General features: G+C 33.5%; 3 protein-coding genes and 1 long non-coding RNA gene across 5 annotated transcripts; 2 read left to right on the top strand and 2 right to left on the bottom strand.

Moving 5' to 3' along the window:
• Positions 1-1,098: 1,098 nt before the first annotated feature.
• On the bottom strand, positions 1,099-4,088 carry LOC125070304 (SAGA-associated factor 29). The gene is made up of 7 exons (XM_047680111.1): positions 3,929-4,088; positions 3,583-3,729; positions 3,230-3,355; positions 2,760-2,984; positions 2,157-2,414; positions 1,882-1,959; positions 1,099-1,483 (listed from the first exon to the last, which is right to left on the bottom strand). The coding sequence occupies exons 1-7, from the start codon at positions 3,965-3,967 to the stop codon at positions 1,469-1,471; spliced, it is 888 nt and encodes a 295-aa protein (XP_047536067.1). The 5' UTR covers positions 3,968-4,088; the 3' UTR covers positions 1,099-1,468.
• A 1,921-nt stretch (positions 4,089-6,009) lies between these two features.
• On the top strand, positions 6,010-11,266 carry LOC125070455 (polyadenylate-binding protein 2-like). Its single transcript, XM_047680339.1, has 7 exons — positions 6,010-6,208; positions 6,290-6,445; positions 6,769-6,913; positions 7,287-7,419; positions 7,512-7,641; positions 8,003-8,151; positions 9,170-11,266. Exons 2-7 carry the CDS (start codon positions 6,353-6,355, stop codon positions 9,204-9,206), a joined length of 687 nt encoding a protein of 228 aa, XP_047536295.1. The 5' UTR covers positions 6,010-6,208; positions 6,290-6,352; the 3' UTR covers positions 9,207-11,266.
• A 613-nt stretch (positions 11,267-11,879) lies between these two features.
• Positions 11,880-16,991, top strand: LOC125070526. Its single transcript, XM_047680427.1, has 8 exons — positions 11,880-12,227; positions 12,310-12,546; positions 12,717-12,972; positions 13,471-13,646; positions 13,957-14,079; positions 14,575-14,717; positions 14,956-15,127; positions 15,540-16,991. The coding sequence occupies exons 1-8, from the start codon at positions 12,117-12,119 to the stop codon at positions 15,651-15,653; spliced, it is 1,332 nt and encodes a 443-aa protein (XP_047536383.1). The 5' UTR covers positions 11,880-12,116; the 3' UTR covers positions 15,654-16,991.
• A 797-nt stretch (positions 16,992-17,788) lies between these two features.
• On the bottom strand, positions 17,789-19,201 carry LOC125070337. Of its 2 annotated transcripts, none has more exons than XR_007119879.1 (2): positions 18,389-19,201; positions 17,789-18,128 (listed from the first exon to the last, which is right to left on the bottom strand). It is a non-coding gene; the product is annotated as an uncharacterized LOC125070337 (long non-coding RNA). The 2 variants fall into 2 exon arrangements; XR_007119878.1 differs by having other exon boundaries at positions 19,070-19,201.
• Between the last annotated feature and the right edge of the window lie 843 nt (positions 19,202-20,044).

Genomic DNA, 20,044 nt, shown 5'->3' with positions numbered 1-20,044 from the left:
TAAGGTGGGAATGAACATAATTTATTTGATGTTTCAAATAATAACCCATAAATGTTAGTCCTAAGAAATTGGTTCCATTTTGTACAATTGTTTTCTAATCTAATTTTATGTTAACACTGTAAATTATTTGAATATTTATTTTAGTAGACAGGATGGGTGTTTTGATCTTTCATTTATGAGGGTATTGATTTTAAATAGTCTACTATTATAAACCAATTTACAACTCTGCGAATTATTATTAAGTAACCACAATTTGCGTTTATTTTGTACAGACTATTATATTTTTAAATTTAATCATCTGGCGAAGCTATATTTTTAAAATAACACCTTTATTGCAATATTTTTTAGAGCATTGAGAACTACTAAAAGTCAAAACTCTAGGTCTTGTAATTTCTGAAAAAAGTTGACAAAATATATCGTAATTATTGTGACAATTATTAATACAGATTTTTTTAAATTCAGCAGCTCGAAATATGTTTCGTGTAAGGCTATCTCTCAAATCTTAATACTACAATTAAATCATCCATCAAATCATCCATTTAAATTATTTGAGTCATTTTTGTGTGAAATAAACATTTAAACTTTTACATTATAATATATTAGACTACAATAAAGGTCATTGGATTACTTCGGGCAACTTTTAACCTACAATCTAAGATATTATAAATTTACAAAAAAAAAGTATTTTAACATGTTTTATATAAGCACAGTATTTTTTTATATATAAATATATAATTGAATAGTTCGAAATAAAAAGACAATAGTAATTTCAAGATGTATCTAAGTATATAGTTCATCATATTTAAAGTCAAGATAAATATTGAACTATAAACTTTCTAAATATAACTGATGTACCTATTTGCAAATTAAAACATAATAATTATATATGAGCAAACATTAATTCTATGATTTAAAAAACTACCGACAATATTTACCTTTTTTTTTTTTAATATGATGATAATGATGTTCTGACAGATTACGGTCAAGAGGGAAATTCTCCTGAGAATAACTAAGTGCACAAGTGTGTGCGCAAAAACGGGTGCACTTTTTATTGTCACTCAAATAATAGGATTGTATGTCAAGTCTGACTCGATTTAAACGCAAGACAACAAAGGCCTTACGTACAACTTAAAGACTAGGCTATTACGGAGAATTTATTGACAGAAAATGACAACAAATTATTTTAATGGCCCAACTCGGCGGTAGAGCCAGTACATTAATGACACTTATTACAAATATTAAAGTGAAATTTAAATTACTTCTTATCATATTTAATAGTCAAGTCAAATGAATGCTACACCAAAATTTATAATTATTAGCGTAAATTTACACTTAATTGGACAAATAGTCTATAATATTTATACGCAACGCGCAACGCCTTCAATCGCGGTCGACAAGGCAGAGTTCAGTGCAGCGAGTCCGTGGACAGCGGCGACGAGCGCGCAGAGGGCGGGGCCGAGCGCGAGTGTCAGGTGCCGCGACCCTGCGAGCAGCGGAGATACTAACATTTTAAACACCATTAAGCGGGCGGAACATTCATGCAAGCAACGAACATTCCATACGTATGTTCATGTTTTTGTCATAATATTATTCACTAGTGTATTGAGTATTTTAGAGCGGCAAAGTTACATTAGTAATACAGTAGAATGGACAATTGTGTTTTTTTTTACAATTTATACTACTCTATGCAGTGTTAGAATGATTTGACTACTTAGTTCGAGTTGAAACATGCAAACATATTGCCTGGATTTATCTAAATTTCATTTTATTGAATTTACTACAACATCTAATCGAAACAGGTAAAGGCAACATATAATATAATTTTACATATGCATCTAGTACTATCAATATGTAAAATTATAATACAAAAAAAAAACATACCTTTCCTTCTTTGATAGCAATAACGTATCGTTGAGCGACACGTTCTGCCGGAGAATATCCGTCCGCATAAGAGGAGTCCTGTAAAATAACAAAAAAAATACATAATTTGTCGTCTTTTGATAGAACAACTTTATTACGTTATTTTACTGCTTTCAAGTTCAGCGGTTTATAATTATTACTATTGAGCTTTGATAGTGTGTCGTGCTTAATGATGTCGTGGAACTTGTGTCTCAAAATCGCGAGCACGTAAAATTGTCTAGTATCTGCAACGCGACCTCGAACAAGACTTCGTAGGGGTCGGCGGCGCAGGCGGGCAGACGGTTGACGACGGCGCGGTAGAAGCACGTGGTCTGCGGGTACAGCGCCATGACCACAGCGCCCTTGGGGAATAGCGCATGCTCGTCCGTTCGCGGGTCGGCCCGCATTAGCGGCAGCGCCACCACGCGCCGCTTGCTCAACACATGCCGGTTCTTCTGCTCTTCATCGATGTCGTCCACCTCGTACTTCCCCTGCGCCGGCAGCCAGCTCACTACCTATGGATATTTAAACAAAATGTTTAATATATAAATGATTGACACATAAAATAAGATATTTTTTTTTAAATTTTATAATCGAATTAGGACGCTGTAAGGCTACAATAGAATACTAGATACTCTATTATTTATCAAAAATAATAGATATTTATTTTCTGAGCAAAGCACTGTCTTCCAAGCAGCTCAGCTACTTAAAAGAAAAAGTTGAATAAACTTATGTATGTACTGAATACCTAAGTTCTCTCGTCTACTCCACAGAAAGCAATAGAAAATACTAATAAAGTAGTTAATATTCAATCTATTCGGGATCATAAATATTTTTATAAAATGTAATAGAAATGTAACCTCAGCAAGAATCCAGTTCTCCTCTTTCTCGGAGACCCTGACGAGTGCGGCGACGGCGTCCCCAGCGCGCGCAATATGTCCGGCGTCGGCGGGTACGGCGCCACACAACGGCGGTGCGCGCTCACCCACACGGCCAACGTGCAACGGCAGCGTCTGCGCCGCGCTTAACAGCATCTTCATTAGAGCTCCACAGCCTATTGTCTCCTTGTTACCAGCATGACGAGCCTGGAAGCCATTCGATTTGAATCATAATATGAAATGTCCACCCAGTTTGTGCAAAAATTATCATTGAAGTTGATATATTTTTGTGTTATACCAGCTAGCAATTTTGGTGGGTACCTGCATTTTATTAACCCCAACATTGGATATGCGAAATTACGTGATATTCGGTTCAGTAGCTAAGATGTGAAAGCATAACAAATAAATAAATAAAATAAATTAATAATGTTAGTTAAGAATGCAAGACCTACTTGAATACGTCTTTCATTTTTTATTGCGCGTATTTCATAAATTCGTGATAGAGCAGCACGGAGAACTCTCTCTTCTTGTTCGGCAGCTGTAAGTCCTGCTTTATATAAACTCTTTAGCTGCATTTGCTGAAACATATATTAAAGATTATTATTCTGTGATATGAATTTTTTTTTGTTCCTTATACACATGAAAGTTTTCCTATTAACATTGTAAGAACACACTTTTTAAGTATATGAAGTCTCTATTTTAGCAATTTAAATTTGTTATTACTTTTTTTATTTAAAGTTTAAACCAATGTACATACAGGCAATGGCTATAAGCGATAATCAAAATCAATATAAACATTTTTAACCTGTTGAGAAGAACTAGAAGAATCTTCAGCAGATGAAGAGGATTCCACCGCTTTCTCAGCTCTCAATATTGAGTCAATACATTGCTCATTACAACTTCTCTCTGCTTCTATGTCATATATTAATCTATGCAGAGATCTTAATCGTTCCTGTAATAAAAACTCATTGAATTAAGTTTGTAAAAGATCTGTTTATATTTTTGAAAAAATATTTTCGTGACATTAATAGTAATTAAATATGTTTTTATGCTTAATATTTAATGTGTTGAGCATTTTTTGTTCATTTTAAAGGACTGTGATAAACTATTTACCCAGCTTTAATTGATATATTGATAGAAAGGAATTTTACTTGAACTTGCTGTGCTGCGACGTCAGCGGTTAATGGCATCTTGTATTTAAAGATCGACTGTTACCAAAAGAAATTTAATAATTCAGATGACTTAGTTCCATTCGGATTTCGGATAACACCAAGCAAGTATTTAAGAATAAACTTTTTTTGTGACATTAGTTATCAAAATGTCAAAATTCAAAACAAAATCTTAATTGTTTTCCTTTTCCACAGATTATATAACACTATAATAACATAAAACATTAATTGATCGATTGATTCTAATATAAATTATATAAGTAACACTATATGTTTCAGGCAGAAATCACTATAACTAAAATTTCTTTTTTTTTCTTATACGTACCCTTGGACCTGTAAAGTTTCTTTCTCTTCTTGTATGTATAACAAGTGTAGTCTTAGGCTGGGTCTTGTGGATATCAATTGACTTTAATATTTTGTTGGATGAGTATGAGGTTGCGGGCTTTGATACTATGTAATATTGATATCGTCCTATTTGGCCCAGGGAATCAAATTATAATTCGCAAATGCGTGCGCAAACTCAAGTACACTCTTTATTTGTTCACTCTCATGATGACAAATCCAACTCGACCGGAAAGAGTTTCCACTGTTTTTGCTTGCTTTCTGATGTTGTTCGCGAGAACCGACGCTATTGTGCCTATTTTCTTTGTTACTCACGGCTGATAATCTCTTCTCTTTATTCGCCTCTGCTGTAGCTGGGACTTGCTTTCTTTGATATTAAAGTTATATATGAACCCAGTTGTTTGTCCGCACCGCTGTACTCCGTTTACCCATTCTTTGGCATTTCCTAGTTCTTAAAAGAATCGCTTTCAGTTAGCGATTGCTTCCTTGTAAGGATTGAACCTTCCAGCTATATCTCAGTGCCTTGTGTTCTAATTTTGATGGGATCGTTTTCAAGAGTGTGGAATGAGATTCTTCTCGGTCACCTTGTTTTGTCTGTCCAGTTTTATGATGCCTTAAAAACCGCACTGTTGTTGAGTTTTTGTACTGCTAGGTGGTATGGTTGAAACTTCGAAATCTAATGATATGTCCGAAGGTGAATTTCAGCAGTCGGGATTTATCCATACAATTCCTTTGAACATTCTCGCGAAAAATGTTCTAGAAGATACAGAGTGATCTAACATCTCTACGCAAATACATGATAATTCGAGCTGCTCTGCGTTGAATACGGTCAAAGGGAAGAATCTGGTACTGAATATCTCCCGACTCAGAGATGAGAGCAGTACTCCATGTAAGGTGGAATTTTGCCTTGCATAGTTTTAGGCTAGGATTCGACGCGAAGTACCGCTTGGCTTTGCTGAGCGTACTAAGGTTTTTAGATTTCAATTTGGTTTTACTTTTCAATTGAATCCGGAACTATATAATAATAGCTGTGCAAGAGCAATGGACAAGTTCTCAAGTCATGAAGGTAGGACAAATGGTGACTTTTAACAGATAACTCGCAAATGTCTTTTTGAGTTTGAATTGGACTAAGTTTAGCCAGCACTAATCCGAAACATTGTTTAACAAATGTTTTGGTCGACATGTTGCCGAAAAATATTAGTGCGGCATAGGTAATAATGGAATACGTAAATCAGAACTAAGCTTTGTTAATCTTCTTAGATTGGAATAGACTGTTAAACTGATGAAATGATGTTCCTAATATCTTCCTTGACCGACTTAGTTTCGGGATTTTTTTGTACAGTTTTGTTTCTTTGTAAATATCTTTCAACAAATTTCCCCAAATTGTTTATTATTCATTAATGCAAATGCTGAATAATTATAAATTAATTGTCTACTTAAAGTTATATTAGGGAACCAAAGCATCATTAGCATCCCCATCCAATTGAGTTCAGAAATTGATTGACATTTGACTTTTACATCCAAAAACCATTTAAATAAATCAATAATCTATACACAACATCTAATTAACGAAATGTAATTAATTTGGTAATATATATAAAGAAGTGGCAAATTATCCCGTGTATAGGGTCTTTTGTACAAAAAAAAATTAAACAAATTCTACCATAGACAATCAGCCTATCGGAAAGAGTTGTCATATTCTTAATTCTGTTTCTGTGTCATCTGATGACATTTAGTTGTTTGGCTTTAGCGTTATAATTTTATTTTTGCTCGAACAAATCTGTAAACATAACGATTATAATAATATGTTTATGAAATTATAACAATTTATACGCTTATAGACGTTTAATGGAAGATGTTGGTTATAATATTTTTTAATTAGGTCATTCGTATCTTACTAAGTTACTATATTGGTTACCGGTACGTCAGATAGCTTCCTTCTATTATTGGTAGTTTGAATGAATTCGTGTATTATTAGTAGTAAATCATAAATATTTACAGGTGGTGTGTGAAGTGATTTATAAAGTCTGAATAATAATTTTATAAAGGAGAGAGTACGTTGATATGGCCGATAATGATGATTATTTAGATTCGATTGACAACAATCATATAGACGGAGCCAACGGTTCAGTAAATATGACCGACAACAGCCTGGGAGTAAGTATACTTAACATATTTATCTTTCAAACGTAAACAATATCTTACTGTCCAAAGTTCTATAATGTACACAATTGAAATGTTTTGTTTTCAAAATGTTAAAGTTTAAACTCGTATTAATGACCACTACAAGTACATTCATTTTAAAAGCAGTTGTGTCGAACATAGTCACAATCATAAACATTATTGTGTATACGTATAATTATTTAAAATAATCGAGTTTTAAGAGCTAATTTGTGTCTCACTCCTGCTTACGAAAATATAATTATGTTTAGTTATCTTATTTATTTGAAATACTTATATATCTTATTTATCTGTTTTAGGGCGATGAAGCATCAGGCACAGAGGTTCCAGATCTGGCTGCCATCAAGGCCAGGGTGAGGGAAATGGAGGAAGAAGCTGAGAAATTAAAACAAATGCACACAGAAGTTGACAAACAAATGAGCTTGGGAAGCCCACCGGGACTTAGTAAGTTATATACAAACATTAGTAATATGTCTTAATTTCTAATTCCAGTACTTTAACTGCCTCTACTGGAATCACAAGCTTAATAAATTCTGTCAACTTTATTGCTATTGATATTTTAATAGACGAATATAATTTAATCAAACAGTATTTTCCTGTTTTATAAAAGATATTTCTTTAAATAAGTTCTCTAAAATTTATATTTTAGTAATTGTGTTTTAAGAACATAAATACAAATATATATATGGTATAGTTATTTATTTTTGTTAATTTAATTATTAAAAAGGATATTAAATATTTGTTATCAAGTGTCCACAATTGCAGTCATTTGTACTAGACAACTAACACCATAATTATTATTCTTTTTTTAATGTAGCAAGTCCACTCAATATGTCTATAGAAGAGAAAATAGAAGTTGACAACAGATCAGTATATGTTGGTAATGTTGATTATGGAGCCACAGCTGAAGAATTAGAACAGCACTTTCATGGTTGCGGATCTATTAATAGGTAATTTTATTAAAAATATATATTATTGCAAATTAAAAATGTTGCATACCATGTAAGTTACTATATGATGTAATAAAAACAAATGTTTCCAGGGTTACAATATTATGCAATAAGTTTGATGGACACCCTAAAGGTTTTGCCTACATAGAATTTGGAGACAAGGATAGTGTGCAGACAGCAATGGCTATGGATGAATCTTTGTTTAGAGGGCGTCAAATTAAGGTATTTTTCTTTTTGAAATCAGACAGCTGGTTAGTGATTTAAATACTTTCGTAATAACTCGCATTTTATAATACAAATGAAAGTTTTTAAATTATGATTAATCCATAAGTGATAAAAATCAAATTAAGAATAAATTATATTTTGAAGATAAGCATTAGTTAATATAAACAAAAAGAAAACAACCTGAAATTTTTAAATTTGTGCTTATTAAATTTTAATGATAATACCAAATTCATGCATTTATTAGATATTATAGCACTAATAGAGGGCTTGAATAGGATTTATTAGGTAACAAAACTTATTAAACTTTAATATAATTTTAGTTAAGCACTGAGTCAATGAAGTTGTTATAAATTTACAGGTGATGCCAAAACGCACGAACAAGCCAGGCTTATCATCAACAAACCGACCGCCACGAGGCATGCGCGGTCGAGGTCGCTCCTTCCGTGGCGGTGGCGGTGGTGGCTTTTCGCCGTACTTCTCCGTCTACCGGCCCGTGCGCCGCGGCAGGTACTACCCATATTAACTGCCTCTACCCACCGCTCCACACCAATGCTCTACTTTTATTATATGATTATAATTTAATGTTTGCAGCGAGTAACGTCCATTGAATTCTTTATGTAGCACAGCTTGTTAGTATTTAGTTGTCAAGGTTGTGATGATGTTATGTGATGCGGAACATTTGGCATGCAATAGTTATTTAATTTGATTGACTAAATTTCATGTTAATTTAGTTCTTTTGAGAAAAGTACTAGTGTCTTTGAAATTAAACATGAAACCTCTGTGAAATTTTTAAAATACTCATTTTATAAGAATCACTGATACTTTATTTTTGATTTCATTTAAAAGACAATTGTAAAAGTTGTAAATTTTATTCACTGCATGATCCAGCATTTTGATTGTTAATTTGATGACGCATTTGATTCAATTATTGTTGTGGTAATAAAATTATTGTTTTGGTTTGGAGCTGGCACATGAACACTTCTCATATTTGTCACTTCAGATGATATTATTATATCTGTAGTTGCTGTTGTTGTAGCTTGTTGAGAATGTTTTCCTTTTGTGCTGTAAGAGATGACACTTTCAAATAACTATAATTATAATTTTTAAACATTTTTGCATTTTTATTATTTTAAGATTACAAATATAATTGTACTTTTGTACGAAAATGCCTTCAAATATTAAAGTACAGTCACTGAAGTGACATCTCTTATGTGGTAGTCAGTAGTTGGATATTTTTTATATCAACATATTGGTACATGATTGTTGAAAAATATAAAATATTTATACATAAAAAATTGAATGAAATAAAGTTTGTGATGGACAATATTATTTGTATTTTCACTGCTATATCCTACCTTTTCCTGTGCGCTTACATTGCATGGTAGCCTTTCTGAAGCTATACACATTTGATATTGTATACATTATAGTCACACAAAATATATAGACATAGTATAGATAACGTGTATAAGCCTGAAGTAGTTTGTTGCACCAAAGATATAATTCTAATAACGTACCTTGTTTGCAGACCATTCAGGCGCAGCTCATATTACTTACCGTACTGAGTGCGGTAGAGGGGGGACTGAGCCCCTGTTCGCGAAGTGCGAAATGTTAAATGTGGATGTGTGTGGAATAGTTAAGTTATTGTGCGATACGACTAAATTACCTCGAGGCTAGTTAAGTGCCGTTTCATTTTGACAAGTGCGATTTCAAGACATGGGTTTTGATATCTGATATACAATAACACTTGATGATGTATATCAAAATCAGTTTTAGCCGTGTTCCAGTGCAGATGACTTTCTGCGGTTAGGTTAAAGTTTATGTGTAATTTTACTTTGTCAAACTTTTTATAATGCTGATTTCTAATTAATTTCTCGTTCATCTAATGCCATGCTGTTATAAATTTTATTCTAAACTTAATTACGTAGTTAATAAAGGTTTAAATATAAAAGCCCTATTGCTAGATATATTAAAAAGATGAAGTGGCTAAGTATTTTTAATACCTAATATAAATAAGTAAAATGTTAAGACATATACATTAAGTAACATGAATGATTTTGTAATAATAAAAAGATAGAAATTTTAGACAGTTACGATTTGTAACAAGGTGTTAATAGATCATAGATAATAATGATTGACAAATAGTGTCAGAGAATAAAAAAGCAATCTAGGATACCTTTTCAGGATATTTGAGAATATAGTATAATAATTTATTAAAGCCTTCATCTTAAGAGTTCCGTTATTTTCGAGTACATGAGGACATTTAATAATAAGCTATGGAACTTCTATATCCTTTTAATATACCCACCATATAATATAAGTATTTTAAGTATGATTAGTTTTTCTTTCACTGGTTTTAAGTAACAATGATCCACATAACAGGAAAAGTTATGATTTTTTCAAAAGTATTTCAATAAGAAGTCTTTCCATCACCTTGTTACGGTCAGTTTTTGCTATAATATTTTATTGTAGCACAAAGAGCACAAGCTTTGAAAAAAATGAAATAAACACAATTTAATCTCTTACAGCAACCTTAGTTTAAAATATAAATATAGTATTGCTAGTAATGTATGCAAAATGTTCTCAGTACATTGCTACACATTTACAGTTATTTTTTAGCCTTATGACTAATATTTTGAAGTTAATTGAATTCATTTTAATGTGTATTAGTATTATTGTGGAAGTATGAATATATTTTGTTATAAACTGTTTATAATAAAAATCGTTTGATGTGATAAGCAGCGACTAGTATGTATTCCACACAAACAGTATTCATTTTTTAATAGATAATAAAAATGTTATAAAATAAAATGTCCTATTATTATAGAGGCACAAACTTTTTATAATTTCATAATTTTGTGACAATTAATCACTTTCATTTGTAGTAAAATATATGCTACATATAGTTTAACTGACAAAATCACATTGAAATCTAGTTTTTAAAATTATTGTTGAACATGTCATGTAATGAGGTTTTGCTAGACTCCGAGATATTTAACGCTTACTTGAGGCGCGCCTTTGTAGGGATGATATACTTGCAAAATTTAATACCAGGGCTTCGAGTATGTTGAAATACCAGATTTTAAAAAATTACGATAAGTTAGCAAGTGTCAGCATTCGCTCTAATATGTTACCTACATATAGGTGTGTTAAAAAATACATGCATAGTGTCTTTATAATTTTATAAATAAGAGCGTAATCGTATTCACGACAGTAATACTTCTAACTTAAAAGTATTATTATTTTGCTAATACAATTGCAATTGTGCTCATTATATTATGTTTTGGATCGATTTCAACTTCAATTCTATTCTAATATTTTTCAGGGCTGCCTGTGATCGACGAGCAAATACTTTTATAATTGAAAGTATTTCCCGCCCGTTACAGGATGCCGTACTTTGTAACTAAGCTAAGGTTCTAAAACCTGGTAGTATAAAAAATTCTACCCAAGTATCCCTAAAGAACGCATGTAATCGATAAATGTTTTTGTGTCTGTTAATGCAACAAAAATGTAAGAAAGCTCATTTCGATAATGTCCTGTTATAAAGAACTAATCTTATTTATGATTTGGTAAAAGAATGAAAATCAATTTTAAAACAATCGATACAACAACAAAAAATGAGTTTGCTGCATATTAATAATTTTAAGAATCAATTCCAGTGTTTTATTTATAATTCCAAATATAGTAGTTTAGTAGTATCAAACTAAATGTCAAATAAATGAAAACTGCAAAAAATGCACTCAAAATAATGTGTCGCAGTAAAAACTTAAGTTCAAAATTAAAATTAACTTCCAAGTAGGTAACTCTTTTAAGCACTTTGGAATTATGTTACATAATTCAATAAATGTAGATTGTCTTGAGAAATACAGACAAGAAACCCTTGTAGTTACTTTTCTCTTAAGATATTTATAGCCTGTAGAAGTCAACTGACTATTTCTGGACTTGAAAAGTTATCTATTTTTAATTTTTCTGACATTCCAAGTTTGAAATATCCGAAATTTTATTATATAAAACAAATAATTCCTGCAGAAAGAGAATTGACTTTGTGGGATTGGAAGCTTTGTGTTAGGAGTTTAAGTTATTTTATTTTTTCTTTTGATTAAATTTATTTGATAAACAACCATTTTATTAGCCATAACAAAAAATAATGTATCTATGGCTTTGGTTTTGGGCTGTCTATTTACTATCATTGCCTTTCCAAAATGAGGTTATGTCACTTAATTTGACAGCTAAACATCAAAATAAATAAAATCTGATTAATATGTAAATTATTTTTATTTATATTAATTATAAAAACTTCTACCTTTGGAACCGATTAATCTCAGTGTCTTCTCCATTGTACGCTACATTGGCAAAATATTTTGCGCTCAATTAACGTAGAGATACGCCATAAGAGAAAGAAACAAAACCAGCAATGCGAAAATTTTTATACAAATGATAATATATTGTTCAACCAAAACCAGAAAATATAAAAGATGTCTGTCGTAGGTCCAGAGTTTTTTAGTTTTATCAAAAAATTAGAAGATAATGGTGATAAATTAATACCTGGATCACCGATAGAACAACCTCTTGAGTTTGAATTCAATGTATGTCAATATATACGCTTACATTAAAGTTATTTATTATTAGTTAAAAAAAATTTATCGAGCAATGATAAATTTGTTTCAGAACTCAAGTTGTTATATCTGCAATGGATACTATGGACCTAGCTTTGGGGAGCCAGTTTGTATTACTTGCCACGCTTTCCTTTTCCCTGATTTCCCATCTTATTTACCGAGCTCATACTTCTGTAGTGAGAAAACTGATGATGGCGACTCTGGTAATGATGAACCTTCAGACTTGAACTTTAGTTCTGAGCGTAAAATTAACAAAGCTTGCCCCTTACCAGCTTGGTGGTACTACAGGGTAAGTACTTAATTGTTTTTTTTTTAATTTCTGTTTTACTATAAAGGCCATTTTATTTTAAACATTAAATATTTTTTTTCTTTTCAATTACAGTTCTTACATTTGCACAGTTATAAAAACCAAAATGTTCATTCAATATTTTTGTTTTCACATGAAACTGCTTCCAACAGAATTCTCTCGACAGTGAGACAAGTCCTGAGGATGAAACTAGTCGCACTAGCAATTCAGGGCCTGGTGCCAGTGGCAGTGGTAGTGGAGGTAGTGGATCTGGACCTTCATCTGCACCAAGAGAAGGGATTGAAGATTTAGTAGGGCAAGGTCAACCACCTCAGCCACCTAGTCTTTCAAGGTCCCTTCAAGCACTCTCAACACCTCGCCTTCCTGATAACTTAGCACCAGGACTAGTGGAACATTTACCATCTGAAGGTATTTGACTATTAATTAGCTGTGATAAAAATTGCAAACAATGTTATTTTTTCCATTTTGCATAATGAGTAAATATTAAATGTAGGGAAAATATTATTGCTGTGACTGTGACATGAACTTATTTCCAATTAATTTTATGATGAAAATAATTATATAATACATTTCAACACATTTTCCCAGATAATTAACTTACTCTACCTCTTGGTGTATGTTGCTGTGCTTGTTACCTATGAGTATTCTACAAATAAAAGTTGATTACATAAATTACACAAAAAATCGCTTGCTTAATTTATTAGATAACTATTTCATATTTTTAATGCAAAATTATTTAAAAAGGAGACATTGTCAAAGAACTGATAGTGGGTGCCATTTTTCTAATGATTATTTAATGCGAAATCCTTGGAAGCTCAGTCCGTCTTCCTTTGCTATTACTGAACACACACTAGTTGTAGAACTAGTAGCAACATTCAGTAAGCAGTATGATTGTGTCGCGTTCAGTGCTGCTGTGTATATTCCGCTACCTGGACGACCTGTCGCTGTGCGCGTGCGCGTGCGTGTGCGTGCGCTGGCGGCGCCTCGTGGTGGCGCGCGTGCCGCCGCCGCGCTGGGCCGCCTTCGCCGCGCGGCGCTGGCCGCTGTTCCGCCCGCTGCTCGCCAACATCGATTGGCAGAAGGTGATTTTAGTCATATTGTCTGGATTCATTATTACTTTTTTAATGAGATAATGCACATTTTAAGATTACATTTATGTAATTATATCAAATTGTTAATTACATTTAAATTTTGACTACCAAATTAATTCATTTATTGCCCCTGAAACAAACATACTCGAGGTATCGAAGTGATCATCGATCATAGTTAAGATATAAGTAATAGAGCCTGGCCACAAAATAACTAATCGGAGGGCGTAGAAGACAACAGAGAAGTGTAGCCATGTTCCTTAAATGAATACGACAAAGTAACTTTATTCAAAACTACTCGTAGAAGTACCAGTCGCTGGTGGAGTCTTGTTTCTGCCGCAACTGTCTGGTGCAGATGTGCGTGCAAGCTCAGCCCGCCGGAGACGAGAATGCCTGGAGACGAAACCGACTTAAAATTGAACTTAAGGTACTGGGTAAAATAATTATGACAAGTAGAAATTTCCTAAGTTTTTTGATGTGACTGTTGACGCCATGCCATATTTTATGAAACATCTATTACGGTATGGCGATGTCGCCTTAAGCAAGTGACTGTCTGATTCTCTCATAATTTTGTTGTTTAAAGTCTGCTAGGCGTCCCGGCACGGCTCATTTTTATTAGTGTACATCGTTATGAAAGTTAACGTCCTCAACCAAGTACACAAGTACAATCATATCTACACAGACACAGTCCTATTACTTCACCCACAAATCCCATAGAACGGGGAATCTGACACGACCGAAGAGAGTACAGGTGCCAACAGCTTTACGTGTTTGCCGAAGTACTGGAAGTGATTACTGCTAACTTTCAAACTATGAATGGCGTGCACTTGGGGGTTGAACCCAAGACAAGAATGTTATGGCATTGCATTTGTTTATGTTAACAAGTATCTTATCAATGTCACAATCATGTTGTTGATGACAGATGTTGCGCAACGATCCCCCGGAAGGCATCGCTGCGACTCCGTTGGACGCCAAGTGTTGCCACTGGCAGGCCAGCGTCACGGGGCCCGTGGGCTCTCCCTACGAGGGCGGAGTCTTCTACCTCTACATTCAAGTCCCCTACTCGTAAGCGAATAAAACTTTTGACCTAACCAAACAGTTCCGTTATTGTTTATTACGAGACATTAAAAACCATTACAATTATTGAACGTCAAAAATCTGCCATCGTTTCGAAAAATAAAAATACTCAATCTTGAGAAGTGTCGAACAAAGAAATGGTAAAAAGGCGCGATGTCAAAATAATACTACTGTAGCGTCTGCAGCAGAAATGAGCAATGCTCGTTGACACTGAGCTCTCGCACAGGTACCCGATGAGCCCGCCCGTGGTGCGCTTCCTGACGCGCATCCTGCACCCCAACGTGTCGCGCCACGGCGACGTGGGCATCGACTCCGTGCACCACAACTGGTCGCTCGCCCTCACGCTCTCCAAGGTGCTCATCTCCATACAGAGCCTGCTCACCGACCCCTACACCACCGTGAGTACATACCCTCGTTGCGTATATAATGTGCGTCTGACATATCCATATCATAATCGAAAACTAAACTTCTTCAGGCGCGATGCGAGTAACGTTTATCTGAAATGCTTGGGACATATGTTGTTTTCTGTCACGAGTACTTAATTTTCTTACAATTATTTTATTATAATTTTTTTTTGTACGCTTTGACATCTCTACTACCGAACCCTATAAACTAATAGACATCAAATATTTTACTCAATATATTTAGTAGTTTTTCGCTCTTCGTTCGGAAATAAATGATTTCTGTCAATATTAATTTGCATGTTCTACGATAGATTAGCATTTATCGTGCAGTTCGAAGGGGGGGGGACCCATCGAGTATACTAAAAGATCAAGAATGTGTTAACGACCGATGCATCGATACCCGCAGGTGTGCATGGAGCCCGAGGTGGGCGCCATGTACGTGCGCGAGCGCGCGCGCTTCGAGGCGCTGGCGCGGCGCTGGACGTGGCGCTACGCCATGCACGACGTGCTGCCCGCCTGAGCCGCCCGGTACTCGCGTGCGGATGACGTATCACGGCGTAAGACTGCTCTATTGCTGTCAAAGTTAAAAACTTTCACAGAAAGCGTGCGGGCAAACCTGCCATCCGATGGCTCTCCCCGTAGATATAATATGCTTGCATTAGTTTAGTTACTCCAAAAGATCGTTATAAAGTGAGATTCAGTGAGAAAGATATAAATTAATAAACTAGTTTTCACACTGAATAGATACAGACGTTTGTACGCAATATATATTTGTTTGTATCTGTAATTAAAGAACATCGGCCAAGATCCAAAGAGCTCGGTCCTTCAAAGTTGTTGTCTGTAAACAGTCCGTCGAATTTACTACAAACCGATGAATAAAAGATGAAATATAAACTAAATATTTTTTTAATGCCATAAAAAACACAATGCTATGTTTTTACGTTAACAATAACTAAAGACATGTTTACATTAATTTTGGCCGGCTTTCTTTCCACATATGTTTTTAATCTAGTTTTTATTTTAATCATACGCATTATAAATGTGATCATACCCGATGTTTTTTACATAAATATATAATGCTTAGCAACACTTTATCATCGACAGTAATTATTGATATAGATCAACACTGTCCGGTCCACATTATTTCCTGGTCCAAGAAAAAAATACTACTTTTACTGGTGGGCCGCGAAACGCTCCCTAATTCTTTAAAATTACTTATATTAATATTATCCACTTCTGTGTAATATTCGTATTTACAGTAAACCAAAAATACGTCGCAATATAAATAAAACGCAAACATAACCTGCGGGCCGAGCTTTGGACGGGCCGGGCCGGTAGATAATAAATATATTCATCAAAACATTGACCAAGTATAGAAAAATATAAAACTTAATAAGTGTTTTTCAGCTATCGTTGACGTCAAACGTTTCATGTTTTGTTTAGTATACTAAAATATGTTTTAAAATAATTTATTACCTACCTTTTGTAACTTGGAATTAATTTTGAGAAAGGAATTGTACAGCTCATACCCATGGCGGGAGGAATGTTAAATAAACAACTTTGACCTAATTTATTGACTGACATCACTGGCAAAGATCTAAAATCTATGGAATTCTTTATAGATTAAAAAAGTTTGGCAAAGTTGATATGGGAACTTTAGAATTAAACTATAAAACTAATCAAATGTATATTAATGAATATATTTGAATTACGAATTGTTTGTTGCCCCTAATATAGCAGAGCTTTTAGAAAATCGCATGGAAACTTTAAATCTTAAAGTTTGTCTTTATTCCTCCGGCCATTGGTTTAGTGCAGACGATTTGGCTGTGGGTATGGTGTGAATTGTAAATATATTATTATAATTTAACTACTTTTAATTAAAATAAACTTATATCAATAATAAGTCTTTTTTATACCCTATTAAACTAGACACTATTAATAAGAACTGAATGGACAATATTAATAAGAAGATCAGTATTATATTGATTTTTGCAATATATTACAGTAAGACATATTTTATAGATATGGCATCATTTGGTATTAGTATGAGTCCTAACACAAGTGGCGCCGTTATTTTCCAACAACACAAATACATATACATTTGTGAAGCTCTCTCGCGTAGACTAAAATCATTCAACGCACACAGATACAAGTACGGACAGCTAAGGAATCAGAAGCTTTCCTTTGAAATTTTATCGATATATATTGTTGGTGAACTATAGGTTAAATTTGAATTACAATATTAAATACAGAAAATAAGTATCGATTATATTTCTGTTAGAATTGCTGGAATGATAATAATTTTGTCGATAAAATTTTGGAACTGTTTAAAAATAAGTTTAAGAAATTGTTTCAAAAAGGACACACATATTTAATTGCTTGTTAACCGATGGTAAAAAATCCCATTTGTCTTAATATTTCTATTGATCGTTCCCTTTTCACAAATAATATGAGAAAGATTATATATGAATTATTCCGTAGCTGCAAACAGCAAAGCGACTAAATGACGGGGCGGCGCCGTTTGGAGATAAGGTTCAGGTTCAGGATCAGTTTGTCCACATGTGAGGTGAACAATTTCCCCAATATAATATGTGATTCGTTTATATTATTTTTTGGGTTAAATAATAAACGTTTGTTAATTTTTTTAATTACAAATTTTTATTTTATAATTACATCTTTATTTTATATATGATAGATGTAAATTTACTTAGCTAGGTTTTCGTTTTTTTTTTATCTTTTTCCATATTTCTGTCAACTTTGCACAGTTGCACAAAACCGGTAGGCATACTTCGCTGCCTGGTGACCTACAGTATCCAGGATACGGCATTTCTCCTCTTTGGAGCCATCTTCTTGTAGCCTTGAGTAACCATGTCCTATGCAATGATTCTTCTATGGTTTCCTTTAGATCTGACAATTGTAATTCATGTTTCTTCCTTTGGACTATTGCGATTTCTGGCTCGAAGTATTGGATGTATGCCGCGATTGTAAAATATACCTGAAATTATTATACACAATTACACACTGTTTATATACTAAATGTTTACATTTTAACGTACTTGTATATCAATTATTTCTAGGACCATCGGATACATAGTTAATCTTACGCAATTAAAATCAGCTATTATTAATTTTACGCTAATATTACAATGAAATGCATCATAGAGTTATCAGTGATAACGTTACTGAATGCAGTATGTTTGATTGATTATAATTGTTTACATAACTAGTACCTACTAACTATTGTATATACTTAACAAGATAAATGTATTCACTTCAATATAATTTTATTTCAACAAACACTACAAACTAAAATAATTAGAACTCTTAATTTTTTTTTTGTTTTCAATTAATTTGCTGAATGCAAGTTCAACATCGAATTAGGCTTTTAGTCCGTCGGTAATCTCAATCACGGGATCTTGTCTTAGAGCTAACGACACCGATCTCGTGATTTTTCTCTGGAATTTCCACGAGGTCATCGTGATCTTCCCCGGGATTTTTCTCGAGAGTGACCTCGTGATTTTCCTCGGGAGTGACCTCGGGATCTTTCTCGGGATCTTCCTCGAGAGTGTCCTCTGGATCTTCCTCGAGAGTGTCCTCTGGATCTTCCTCGAGATCGACCTCGTGATCTTCCCCTGGATCTTCCTCGAGATCGACCTCGTGATCTTCCCCTTGATCTTCCTCGGGAGTGGCTTCGTGATTTAGATCTGGATTTTTCACGTGCTCGATTAATTGATCGCCTTCTATTTCTTCTTAGATTTTGTTCCTGCTCCTCTATAGGTCCGCCTAATTCGATTGAATCTTCTGTTCGTTCTGTTCTCAAGGTTCTACTAAAGTTACGTACGGGTATTACATGGGTGGTATTTGGAAAAGGCAAATTATCATTTGTAGGTGGATTCAAATCTATAGTAAAAACATTTTCTCGTTCAATATTCTCACCTATTTCATGGAGAAATTCTCTACGTATATTAAGCACAATTTTCACTGCCATTACTGCTATTTGATAATGTTCTAAGCTACAACACGTATTAATGAATAATACATACAGCACCGTTAGTTACAAACGACTGTTTGAGATATCAACTGAAGTCGTTTATATATTATTATGATTTCATTATATTGTGTAATCATTTCATAATGTTGTGTAATAATTTCACAGTATTGTGCAATAATTTCATGATATTGTCCAATGTTTTGCAATAGTTATCACCCTAACTAATATTATAAATGTTTGAATTTATTTGTTTGTTACGCTTTCACCTCTTGCATTTATATATATGTTCACGGAAACAAAACATAAGAAAAGGAAGAAAAGGACACGTCCGCGGGCAGACGCTAATTTAATAATTGATGATTAAACGAACCTACTAAGTGAAGTTCTTGTATAATTATACAAGGGTTGTGTATGAATTAGATTAGCAATAATTTGAGAATCTTTTCTTTTACAACTGGAGTAACGCGTTCCATCATCATTTCATTAGTAAAAGCTATTTTATATTGATATACCATTATACTCGTTGTCATTTATTTTAAGTTTCAAAATTATTGCAAAAGAAAGTACAAAAACAAAAGTCTGGCCATGGTATTATAAAAGCGTGCGTACGTGCATCGGGGTCTCTCATATATCATGGCACACATAATATTTACTTGCTTTTTACCTTTTTTATGAATCCCACTGGTAAATAAATCTATACAGGAACCCTAAAAACTCTCACAATTTTTTTAATAATAATTTTTTTAATACATTATCTCATAGTGCCCACTCAATATCTATGTTCTTTAAAAAGAAGACCAGGATTAGCATTAAAACGTTGCACCCTATTGAGGCCAGGGAAGACCAATTTATTGTGAGTCAAACTTTACGAAATCGGAAATCTATCTACAATAAAATCAGAAACAATTTTAAAGATGTTA

Source organism: Vanessa atalanta, chromosome 17 (assembly GCF_905147765.1).
Source record: "Vanessa atalanta chromosome 17, ilVanAtal1.2, whole genome shotgun sequence".
Taxonomy (NCBI): domain Eukaryota; kingdom Metazoa; phylum Arthropoda; class Insecta; order Lepidoptera; family Nymphalidae; genus Vanessa; species Vanessa atalanta.
Note: the sequence above shows the minus strand (reverse complement) of the source record. Positions and strands in the feature narration are given on the sequence as shown.

Bases quoted from the DNA above. Each gene is read 5' to 3' on its own strand.
- LOC125070304 (XM_047680111.1), bottom strand. From the start codon at position 3,967: ATGCCATTAACCGCTGACGTCGCAGCACAGCAAGTTCAA. The intron at 3,730-3,928 runs GTAAAATTCCTT...TTTTTATTACAG, and splicing joins TCGCAGCACAGCAAGTTCAA to GAACGATTAAGATCTCTGCA. The intron at 1,960-2,156 runs GTCGCGTTGCAG...GTTATTTTACAG, and splicing joins CCTACGAAGTCTTGTTCGAG to GACTCCTCTTATGCGGACGG.
- LOC125070455 (XM_047680339.1), top strand. From the start codon at position 6,353: ATGGCCGATAATGATGATTATTTAGATTCGATTGACAACAATCATATA. The intron at 6,446-6,768 runs GTAAGTATACTT...TATCTGTTTTAG, and splicing joins TGACCGACAACAGCCTGGGA to GGCGATGAAGCATCAGGCAC. The intron at 7,642-8,002 runs GTATTTTTCTTT...ATAAATTTACAG, and splicing joins TTAGAGGGCGTCAAATTAAG to GTGATGCCAAAACGCACGAA.
- LOC125070526 (XM_047680427.1), top strand. From the start codon at position 12,117: ATGTCTGTCGTAGGTCCAGAGTTTTTTAGTTTTATCAAAAAATTAGAA. The intron at 14,080-14,574 runs GTACTGGGTAAA...TGTTGATGACAG, and splicing joins GACTTAAAATTGAACTTAAG to ATGTTGCGCAACGATCCCCC. The intron at 14,718-14,955 runs GTAAGCGAATAA...GCTCTCGCACAG, and splicing joins TACATTCAAGTCCCCTACTC to GTACCCGATGAGCCCGCCCG.